Source organism: Gracilinanus agilis, chromosome 4 (genome assembly GCF_016433145.1).
Source record: "Gracilinanus agilis isolate LMUSP501 chromosome 4, AgileGrace, whole genome shotgun sequence".
Lineage (NCBI taxonomy): Eukaryota > Metazoa > Chordata > Mammalia > Didelphimorphia > Didelphidae > Gracilinanus > Gracilinanus agilis.
The window spans coordinates 223,040,285-223,052,574 of NC_058133.1; the positions used below are offsets into that span (position 1 = coordinate 223,040,285).

Sequence of the window (12,290 nt, forward strand, 5' to 3'; positions counted from 1 at the left end):
TGTTGTAGGACTTCAGGGCAATTTTGCTGAATTATTTCTGTTAGTATGGAGTCCAGGTTTCTATTAATTTCTGGTTTTTCTGGAAGACCAATTATTCTCAAATTGTCTCTTCTAGACCGGTTTTCTTGGTCTGTCACTCTCTCATTGAGATATTTTATGTTTCCTTCTATTTTTTCAGTCTTTTGACTTTGTTTTATTTGTTCTTGTTGTCTTGAGAGATCATTAGCTTCTAGCTGCTCAATTCTAGCCTTTAGGGACTGGTTTTCAGCTATAATCTTTCGGTTTTTGGCTATGATCTTTTGGTTTTCGGCCATAATCTTCTGGTTTTCGGCTATAAGCTTCTGGTATTCCTTTTCAATCTGGTCATTTCTGGTGTTCAATTTGCTTATCAGTTCATTTGGTTTCTGAGCCTCACTTTCCAGTTGCAAGATTCTACCTTTTAAACTGTTATTTTCTTGCCAGATCTCTTCCATTTTCCTCAAAATCTCAGTTTTGAACTCTTCTATAGCTCGTGAGGAGTTTTCCTTATTTGAGGAGGGTCCAGATGCTTGTTTGTTCTCCTCCTCTGTTTGCTCGGTTGTCTGGATTTTCTGTGTAAAAGTTGTCGAGTGTTATAGACTTCTTTTTCTTGTTGTTAATCTTTCTCTTCTGAACTTCCTGAGACTGGGTAGCCATCGTTAGCCCAGCAGCTTCTCAGGTTTATCCTTGCGCTCAGGGTCTGTCCACGGTCAAGCCCCCTGGTGGATCCCCTTGCTTGCTCCTCTGCTGGAGGTTTTTTTACAAGTCTCAGGGCGCTGCTTCCACAGTCGTACACCCGCCTGCCTCCACCCACGCCTCCTCGGAACCTGAGCTCTGAGCCCGCCTGAGCTCTGCTCCCGCGCTCTGCGTCCTAAGCCCGCGCTCAGATTTTGGGTGCGTTCTTTGGCTTTTTGGGGTCCCAAATCTTGCTGCTCTCAGGAACAGGCCCCGGAGCTGCCAATGACTCGATGGGCCCCAAACTTGCTCTGTTTCTTTTTAGCTGGCCTCAGTGCTACAGGTGTTGTGTGTGGAGGGGGTGGGGGTGGGGTGGTTGCTCAGCCCGCGATTTAGTGAGAGCTGTTTCACCCCTTTATAGCATGGAAATGCCTTGATTCCACGTACCTTCCACGCTGTGCCCTGTTGTGGGGTTCCTCCGTTCGTCTGGACTTGTTTTTATGTCCTTTTGAGGAGTTTTGTGTGTTTTGGTCAGGAGAGGTTAAGAGCTGCTTCTTACTCTGCCGCCATCTTAACCCGGAACCTTTCCCTGAGATTCTTGTTATTGATACTTACTGATTACTTGGGCCACTTAGCCCAGATGCTACAGATAATAATAAAGAAGAAAAGGGAAGAGGAGAAAGAGAAGAGGAAGAGAAAGAAGGAAGAGGAAGAAGAAGAATTTATATATTGACAAAGTTCCAAAGTGTTTTATATATATTGTCTCATTTGAACCTCACAGCAACCCTGTGAGGTAGCCATTACAAGTATAATAAAAATATAATAATAATAAATACAATTGTCCCCATCTGAAAGATGAGACAGCTGAAACTCAGAAAAGTGACTTACCCATAGTTACATAGCTAGTGTCAAAGGATTTGAACTCAGATTTTTTAATTTTAATTTTAATTTAATTTTTATTTTTTATTTATTGATTTAATTGATTCATTTAGAATATTTTTCCATGGTTACATGATTCATGTTCTTTCCCTCCCCTCCTCTCTCCCCTTCCATAGCCAATGAGCAATTCAACTTGCTTTTACATGTATCATTGATCAAGACCTATTTCCATATTATTAAAATTTGCAATAGAGTGTCAAGTCAACATTCCCAATCATATACCCATCGAACCATGTAATCAAGTAAATGTTTTTCTTCTGTGTTTCTGATCCCACAGTTCTTTCTCTGGATGTGGATAGCTTTCTTTCTCATAAGTCCCTCAGAATTGTCCTGGATCATTGCATTGCTGCTAGTAGAGAAGTCCATTTGTAATGAGTGGGCCAAAGGGCCTTATGCTAGTAATGAAACTAGAAGGAGGATGGTGCTAGTTGTAAAAGGTTGGAGTGAGCTGTACCCCAGCTGAGCTTGAAACTAGTTTTAAATGTATCAAGGATCTAACCCAGGTTAACTGAATGTCAAGTGAACTCTCACTGCTAGAACCAGGGTCCTTTAAGATGTCAGATTTCCAGCCTCTTTCCTGTTGAGGAAGTAGCTTCTTATTGGTGTATCATAGGTTGACAGGAAGTGAATATTGAATTTCCTGCCCTTCAGCAATAGAGTTTATACCTACTGAAACCAATCAGAACCTTTCCTGTTGGCTCTCCCTACTTGGCCTTAGATGATAGGGAGAAACCATAAAGTTCTCAGGTTAAGGCTAAGGGGTTTTATTGATAACTGGAGTAATGGGAACAAGGCAGTGGAAAGAGGGTTAGGAAATACTGAGAACTAAGGGCGAAAGATTTATTTGACTCAGGTTGCTAATAGGTCTTGTCTGGATGCTCTTCTGCTGACCCAGGGCAGGCAGCCCTGGGTCAGAATGAGGTGGTCTCTGGATAGTAAATAAAGTTGATCTTTGACCAAAAGTTTGCCAGTAGTGCTGATATGTTCTGCTTGTTCTGCTGAATTGGTTTAACCATATCCTAGGCCTACAAGTACCCACATTCCCACTCCCACCTCCCAGGGCCCCAAGAGGTATGGGGTAAGCAAGAAGTCAGGGGAGAAGTCAGGAAAGAAGAGAACCCAGTCCTGAGTCTCCAGGGCTTTATATACTCTTGGCCCAACTGGCAGTTGGTGCTTGCCCTGTGGCTCATGCCACAGTCAACATTCCAACCAGGGCAATTGACAGGTTGCCCCAAGCCAACATGGCAATGTTAATAATCCTATATTACACATTACATTAATGTGCCACAGTTTATCATTCTCTGTGTACAATGTTCTCCTGGTTCTGCTCCTTTCGTTCTGCATCAATTCCTGGAGGTTGTTCCAGTTCTCATGGGATTCCTCCAGTTCATTATTCCTTTTAGCACAATAGTATTCCAACTCCAATAGAATTCACAATTTGTTCAGCCATTCCCCAGTTGAGGGACAACCCTTCATTTTCCAATTTTTTGCCACCACAAAGAGTGCAGCTATAAAAATTTTTGTACAAGTATTTTTCCTTATGATCTCTTTGGAGTACAAACCCAGCAATGGTATGGCTGGATCAAAGGGCAGGCATTCTTTTATTGCTCTTTGGGCATAGTTCCAAATTGCCATCCAGAATGGCTGGATCAGTTCACAACTCCACCAGCAGTGCATTAATGTCCCAATTTTGCCACATCCCCTCCAACATTCATTACTGTCCCCTGCTATCATTTTAACCAATTTGCTAGGTGTGAGGTGATACCTCAGAGTTGTTTTGATTTGCATTTCTCTAATTATAAGAGATTTAGAACACTTTTTCATGTGCTTATTGATAGTTTTGATTTCTTTATCTGAAAACTACCCATGTCCCTTGCCCATTTATCAATTGGGGAATGGCTTGATTTTTGTACAACTGATTTAGCTCCTTATAAATTTGAGTAATTAGACCTTTGCCAGAGGTTTTTGTTATAAAGCTTTTTTCCCAATTTCTTGATTCCCTTCTAATTTTGGTTGCATTGGGTTTTTTGTACAGAAACTTTTTAATTTAATGTAATCAAAATTATTTATTTTACATTTTGTGATATTCCCTATCTCTTGTTTGGTCTTAAATTCTTTCCTTTCCCATAGATCTGACAGCTATATTATTCTATGTTCACTTAATTTACTTATAGTTTCCTTCTTTATATTTACCCATTCTGAATTAAACTCAAATCTGCTTAACTCCCAAGTCAAGTGTTCTCTATTTACTGTATCATGTTGCTTTTGAGTCACAGTGTTACATAGTAGACAGAAAATTGTCCTTGAAGCTAGGAAGACATTATTTAAAGGTCTCTCTCTGACTCATACTGGCTATATGACCCTAGACAAAAACGTTGAATGTCTTAGGTCTCTAGACAACTCTAGAAGAGAATGTATCAGTCTGTATGTGTCAGGAGTTTTGTCACTCATGAATTTCCTCACACAAAGAGGGAGGAGAACAGGACTTAGGGGAAGGTAATGACTCTACTCATTGTAGGACAAAGCAGGATTTGGTAGGGGACAGGCATGGGCAGTAGAAGTTTCCATCCCCACCATTCTGATGGATATCTCCTGGTGCTTTTTTTCTCTGACCAGCCAGGGTCTCCAACCAAGAGGAGAAGGACATGCAGGGACACCAATTACCTACATTTCCCAAACTATCTTTCCCTTCTTCCTCTTCCAAAGAGCAGCCCCTTATAACTAAGAATAATAAAGAGAAGGGAAATTCAGTTCAGCAAAACTAGCCAATATCAACAAAGTCTTATATTATATTCAGTACCCATGGTCTCCCACCTTCTACAAGAGAGGTAGAGAAGCCCATACCTCTATTTCTTCTTAAGGCTCAAGTTCATTCATTATAACTTAACAGCATTCAGTTCTGATTGCTTTGTTGCTCTTCTTTCCATTTACATTGTTGTAGTCATTTTGTGTATTGTTTTCCCAATTCTCCTAAATTTACTTTATATTGGTTCATATGTGGCTTTCTATACTTCTATATATTCATCATTTCAATATTCCATCACATTCATAGACCAAAATCTTTTGATCCACATAGATCATAGCCTTTTGAGCTGAGTTTTAAAAGAAACTAGATTCCAAAAGGCAGAAGTGAAGAAAGATTATATTGAAAGCATAGGAGCCATATAGCCCATGAAAAGACACAGAATAACAAATGCAAAGAAAAATTCTCAGGACTGGAAAGCAAGAAGACCTCTCTTGTGGTCTCTTCCAACTGTTGTGTTCACCTTTCCACTGAAGCTGACAATATCCCTTACCAACACAGATTTTAAGATAACTGGTGGCTAGAGGCCATATACAAAATGTGGATGATTTCAAACATTTCAACTCTGTGCCCATCAAGTGATTTTGGGAGTCACTTGGAATTTGTGAAGGCCTATGCCTCCTGAACAAAAGGGAATAAGACCGGTGAAGTCAGCTGAAACCTGATAATTGGGAAATCAGGGTGGAAAGAGAGATGTGCCCATTAACTGCCTCTCCCAATTACAGTAAACTCTGAATGCTTCTTGGAGCTGTGCAGAGAGAGATTAGATTGTATTAAAGATCTCACCTGGCCTATATTGAGGTCATCACTGTGGCTAGATGGATTGCTAGCTGGTTAAGGTCAATATTGGCTGTCTTACAGAAGCTATTGAAAATGGGTTGCCCTCAGCCTCCAGTAGACCTAAGCAAGTATTACTTGTAGCAAGAAGGGGAGAGAATATTGTTGAGACCATTCATTTGTCTGGCCCATGTTGCTTCTTGCTGGGAAAGTGAGGTGGCCAAGGTGCTCAGTGAGCTAGTTAGATTTTTACAAAGATGTATTCATGAATGTAAAGTGTTGCTGCAAATGCAAAAAACATCTTCACCCTTCATTCATCTCAGAGGTAGAGCTCCAGCCTAGAAATTGAGGCCAGGGTGGGAATGGGGGTATGAACTGTGCAAAATGTAGTGTTTTCTGGTATTAATTCCACATAATTCAGCAAGCATGTATTAAGCACCTCTAGGGACTGAGTTACATGGGATACACACTGAATTAGTACTGGAGACAGTGCTGCAGATCCAAAATCAAGTAGACCTGCACTAGCAAAATCTAAATTGACTTTATAAAAGCTCAATAATTTCGATCTCTTGTTCTTTCAAGTTTGTCTTCCCTCCTTCCAGTCTTCCCACATTCATTTCAAATAAGCAAAATTGGCAAAGATTCAATAGCTATCTGGTTTAATTATAATTTCAAACATATAACAATAAAATCCCAAATACTGCTTAAAGAGATAACAGTTGCTAATGCCAGCTGCTCAGACTGCCACTAAGAGAGGACTTTCTCCTCCTCTCTACTCCATTCTCTATTGGGGTGGGCAAAAATGAGACATAGACAGAGGAAATTAAGAGAAAAGTAGACTTCTACTCCCCAGAGAACTCTGGGGAAATCTCAAATTAGTCTTACCAGCAGATACCTGCTGCTTCATGTGCCAACAGTCACTGAACCCCTTTCTGCTAGATATAATAATAGTTGATATTTATGTGGTGTTTTAATGTTTTCAAAACACTTGAATATATTACTTCTTATTATATGCTTAGCAGTGCCTCTGGATGCTTAAGGCTTCTTTTCAACTAGTCAGTAGGAGTAGAGAGATCCATCCTGGACTGGAAAAGTTCAGCGTAAGGACCCCTGGAAGGGTCCTGTCTTGAACCCTGGCTATTCCCCCACTACTATCTTCAAGGCCAAAATCTCGTCTCCAGGGGAGAGAAGGGAATTCTGTTCTCTCTGAAACCAAATGAAAAACAAACAAGCAAAAACGATCCAGACAAATGACCATCACCTGTCTAGCTCTAAGGCTCTGGGAGAAATTCTATATAAGGATGGTCTGTTCTTATTTACTCAGGAGCTAGTTTTCTGTTCTATGGACTATCCAGACTATAGCTTCTCCTTCTCCCTCCTTTTCTCCTCTTCAGGGTCTCACTGTTTTCCTCCCAAAAGAGGAGGACAAGGGTGGGGGTGGAGCAAGACTTAAAATCTCTCTATGCAGGGATGGTATTTAGGGACAGGCCTAAAATGTGGTATGGGAATTGATTAATCATGCATCACCACCATTACCACCCCCATTCTCATCATCCCTGATTTATATGGATAATTGTGAGTCAACACTATATCTCTGATCAATAATCTCATGGGATCTGAACCAGGGGAGTAAATGCTAGACATTTTTATTGTGAGCAAAGTGCATCTGTAATTATCTGGAACAAGTTTTCCTTAAAACACACACACAAAATTATTGAGGCATTCATTCTCCAGTGCATTATAATGATCTCTTTCTGTTCTTTTTAGGGATCTATAAAGGTCATTGTTTCCGGATCAACCACTTCCCAGAAGACAATGATTATGACCACGACAGCTCAGAATATCTTCTTCGTAAGTATAAAAACCAATTCTATTAGGGAGGGGCAGAAGGAAGTGGGAAGAGGCAGTTTGGAGGAAAGATTGACCAACTTTTTGATTCATTTCAATTAAACAAGTGTTTATAAAGTCCCAGCCAAGCAATAGAGATAAAGAGACAAAATTCTAACACTCCCATACATTTACACTTAACCCTATTTGTCAGTTTTCTCATCTGTAAAATGAGATGGAGAAGGAAATGGCAGGCCATTGATGTATATTTAATTTAGCAAGAAAACCCCAAATGGGATCAGTATATGACTGAAAAATGATTCAATAATAAGAACAACAAAATGGACCCTCACTCTTCTTCTGGGAGTTAAGGAAGAAGGTGGGAAAGAGCACTGTGGGTTTGAATGGATTTAGAGAGTGGATTTGAATTCCACTTTCCCCACTTAGCAGCCATATAGCCTTGGACAAGTTGATTAATCTTTCCAAGTTTCTGTTTTTCTTTTTTGTAATGTGTTCTATTTTCTTATTTGTAAAATGAGAGATCATAGTATCATAATGCATTTAGAATGTTCCAGAAGTTTCTAAGGCAACTCTTTCGAGGTTTCATTGTATTGTATCCTACTCAATGTATTCATCAGATTAGGAATAATGTCGCATGGCCAGATAGAATATTTCAGGGGGCTACATCTGGCCCATGGGCCATAGTTTGCCCATCACTGGTTTAGAGGGTCACAAAGAGTCAGACACGACTAAATTATTGAACAACAACAGCATATCTACCACTCATTAAGGCAGCTAGGCAGCAGGGCCAGACCTGGAATGGGGAGGACTATGGTTCCAATCTGGCCTTAAACACTTCCGAGCTGTATGACCCTAGACAAGTCACTTAATCCCCATTGCCTAGCCCTAATTGCTCTTCTGCTTCAGAATCCATATTTATTCTTTTTTTTTTAAACCCTTACCTTCCATCTAGGAATCAATACTGTGTGCAGAAGAGCATAAGGGCAAGGCAATAGGGATTAGGTGACTTACACACAGCTAGGAAGTATCAGGCCAGATTTGCATCCAGGATCTCTCATCTCTAAGACTAGCCCTCAATCCACTGACCCACCTACCTGCTCCACTTAGCATCCATTATAAAACAGAAGTTAAAGGTTTTTTAAAAGCTATCACTCATTGGTCTAAGTACTAGTGTGTTCTAAAACAAAAAAGAAGGTGGGAGAAAGCCCTGCCTTCGAGGAACTCACAGACTAGCCAGGAGAAATAACTCATACATAGAGAGGAATAGAGAGGCATTAGAGATCAGTGCTTGCTGGTAAGTATAAATTACCCATAGCAGCCATGATGGTGGGTAAAGGCAAGAAGGCTGTCACTACCCTTCCTCCTCCCATTGTCTCTGAATCAAAGTGGCTTCAGTTCTAAGGACATCCAGTGGCCCTATGGTCCTCAGCTTCTCTGTCGTACAACTGAGAGAGAAATGAAACTAACTCCACCATTGCCTCCACCATAATCAAGAGTGAGATGTAGGATCCCCCAAAGCCACAATAGAACAGACTGTGCCTGTGGTTCTTTGCTAGGAACTACCAATAGTAAGACTCCCTTCTTGCCTCCTCTCCCATAAGGTTACTGTGGATCCATTCCAAAGCTTATTTCTGAATCTTCAAAGTTCACATTTTACATTCTTGACCACCTACACTCTAAAAGTCAATTATAATATAAAACTTAAGTTAACCCTGTATGCTGTTGGTCCATATAGATTTCATTTTAGCAGAAGTATTGAAAGAGATTATCAATGGTATTGAAAGGGAAGTAGGCCACCAGGTGGCTTAGTGGAGAGACTCAGGAAGTCCTGAGTTCAAATATGGCCTCATCACTCACCACAATATATAATATTGTAAATAAATAACCTATTTGCTTTAATCCACTGGAGAAGGAAATGGCAAACTACTCCATTATGCTTATAAAACAAAAAAACAAGCACAGAGGGACTAGCTGGGTGACTCGGTGGATTGAGAGCCAGTCCTGGGTTCAGATCTGGCCTCAGACACTTCCTAGTTGTGTGACCCTGGACAAGTCACTTAACCCCCATCATCTAGCCCTTACCACTTTTCTGCTTTGGAACCAATATACAGTATTGATTCTAAGATGGAAGGTAAGGGTTTTAAAAAAAAGGGTTTAAAAAAAAAAAGAAACTAAGCCCATGCATTGTATGTTCCACAGAGCCACAAAGAGTTGTACCCAACTGAACAATAAATTTGAATAGAGAGCAATAAAGTTGAAACAGTAGATTTGAGCCAGGTCATAAAAGCCTCTAAATGTCAAACAAAGGAGTTTGCATTTGGTCCTAGAGATAATAAGGAACTAAATAAGACAGCAAAGTGATCAAAACATGAGGGACATTCTTCCCTTCTCAACCCTAGTCAACCCATTACATTACATAAACAGAAGCCAACAATTCAGACACCCATGGGACCTAGATGTGAGAACATTCGCCCCCATCATGTAAAGACATTAATCCTTTGCTTCTCTTTCATAGATAAACAATCAGTTGCAGTCTTCTCCATTCTACCTCTATATCTCTCATTTTTGTCCTCTTCTTGTCACTCAAAACTACTTCTTTAGTTAAGACTCTCTTTTGTTGGGCTCTTAGTTTAATTAGTATCTGGCCTCAAGACTCTTCCCTCAACAACCATCTTCCACATAGCTTTTCCCAACTCCTTTTAATTCTACTGCCTTCCCTTTGTTGATTATTTCTAATTTATCTTGTATAGAGCTTGTTTGAAAGCAGTTGTTGGCCTGTTGTCTCCCCCTTAGACTGTGAGCTCCTCAAGAGCAGAGACTATCTTATATATTTCTTTGTATCAATCATCAATCAATCAATATTAATTAAGCATCTACTCTGGACCAGGCACCTTGCTAAGTGCAGAGGATACAAAGAGGCAAAAGACAGTCCCTGCCCTTAAGAGCTGGAAGGGAGTAAGGTGAAGGGAAACTGAAAAGGTAGGAAGGCTGTGGACACCTCTTTTTGATCCTGGGGCAATAGAAAACCACTGGAGTCCTCTGGGTGATGTGGTTGGAACTGAATTTTGGGGAAATCACTTTAGTGATTAACTGGAGAATGGATAGGGATAGGGAGAGACTTGAGCCAGGCAGACCCACCAGCAGGCTATTGCAGCAGTCCAGGCATAAGGTGATGAGAATCTGCATTAGAATGGTGTCTGTGTTGGAGGAGAGAATCAGGCATATTCAAGTGATGTTACTGGCAACAGATTGGATGAGTCCAGGCTGACTCCTAGGCTGTGAGCCTAAGGGACTGAGATTAGAATGGTGGTGTGAGCCTGAGGGACTGAGTTGATAATGGTGGTGTTTATGTCATGTCATCCAATTCTTTATGACCTCATTTGAGATTTTCTTGGCAAAGATACTGAAGTTGCTTGCCATTTCCTTCTCCAGCTCATCTTACAGATGAGGAAACTGAGGCATACATGGTTAATAGCCATATTTGAACTCATGAAGATGAGTCTTCCCAACTCTAAGCCTAGCACTCTTATCCATTGTGGCTACCTAGCTGCCCATGAGCAGATGTTGCTCTCTGTAGTGATAGGGAAGGTAGGAGATGGAGAAGGATTAGGGGAAAAGATAATGAATTCAGTTTTAGATATGTTTAGTTAAAGATGTTAATTAGACATTCATTCAAGATATCTGAAAGGCAGTTGGAGATTTGAGATTCATTATCAGCAGAGAGACTAGGGCAGGATTGGTAGATTTGAAAATCATTAGCATAGAGATGGTAATTAAATTCAAGTTAAGTAGTATAGAGGGAGAAGAGGGACATAACTCTGTAGAACACCTACATTTAAAAGGCATGATCTATTATAGCCGTGCTCTTTGTGATAGCCAAAAATTAGAAAATGAGGGGTGTCCATCAATTGGGGAATGGCTGAACAAATTGTGGGTTCTATTGGTGATGGAATATTATTGTGCTAAAAGAAATAACAAACTGGGGGAATTCCATGTGAACTGAAATGACCTCCAGGAATTGATACAGAGTGAAAGGAACAGAACCAGAAGAACATTGTACACAGAGACTGATACACTATGACACAATTGAATGTAATGGATTTCTCTACTAGCAGCAATTCAATGATCCAGAACAATTCTGAGGGACTTATGAGAAAGAACACTATCCACATCCAGAGAAAGAACTGTGGGAGTAGAAACACAAGAAAAATACCTCCTTGGGGGCAGCTGGGTAGCTCAGTGGATTGAGAGCCAGGCCTAGAGACGGGAGGTCCTAGGTTCAAATCCGGCCTCAGACACTTCTCAGCTGTGTGACCCTGGGCAAGTCACTTGACCCCCATTGCCCACCCTTACCACTCTTCCACCTATGAGCCAATGCACAGAAGTTAAGGGTTTAAAAAAAAATTTTTTTAAAGAAAAAAAAAAAAGAAAAATACATCCTTGATCACATGGTTCGATGGGAACATGAATGGGGATGTAGACTCTAAATGATCACTCTATTGCAAATATTAATAATATGGAAATAGGTCTTGATGAATGATACATGTAAAAGCAAGTTGAATTGCTCAATGGCTATGGAAGGGGAGAGAGGAGGGGAGGGAAAGAATATGAATCATGTAAACATGGAAAAATATTCAAAACTAATTAAATAAATAAATTTAATTATTAAACAAAAAAATTTAAGGCATGATCTAGAGAAGATTCCAGCAAAGGACATTGAGAAAGAGTGGTCAGATAGGTAGGAGGAAAATCAAGAGAGTGTTCCAAGAATCTAGAGAAAAGTGAGTATCTAACAGGAGGGATCAACTATGTCAAAGACTTTGAAGAAGGCCAGATATTAATTATTCTAGGAGAATGAGTACTGAGAAAAGGCACTTGGATTTGGCAACATTGGTAACTTTGGAGAGTACAGTGTGTATCCTCAGCACTTAGCATTATTGACTGGCACATAAAAGTCACCTTATAAATGTTTATTGACAAACTGAATGACAAATGGGCAATGGAGATTTAGTCTTACCCATGGAAGGTAGGGAGGATTTTTTTTGCACCAATAGTTCTAAACTCTTGAAAGTTTACTATTTTCAAAGCATCACCTGAGTGTGTTGGCTCCTTCTGTCCCACTAACTGCATCACAGAGTCTCTGCCTCACTATTTGGTTGCTGGGATAGTTTGGTACTCATTCCCCCAAAGCATGGACCCATAGTATACCCTCATTTTTCTGTAGCCTGTG

At 40.3% G+C, this 12,290-nt stretch overlaps 1 protein-coding gene across 1 annotated transcript in view; it reads left to right on the forward strand.

The window, feature by feature from the left end:
- CACNG4 (calcium voltage-gated channel auxiliary subunit gamma 4) overlaps positions 1 to 12,290 on the forward strand; it is a 129,640-nt gene that overhangs the window by 97,144 nt on the left and 20,206 nt on the right. The window contains exon 2 of the mRNA XM_044675160.1: positions 6,980 to 7,063. Coding sequence (XP_044531095.1) covers positions 6,980 to 7,063 — 84 coding nt within the window. The remainder of the gene's footprint in view (positions 1 to 6,979; positions 7,064 to 12,290) is intronic.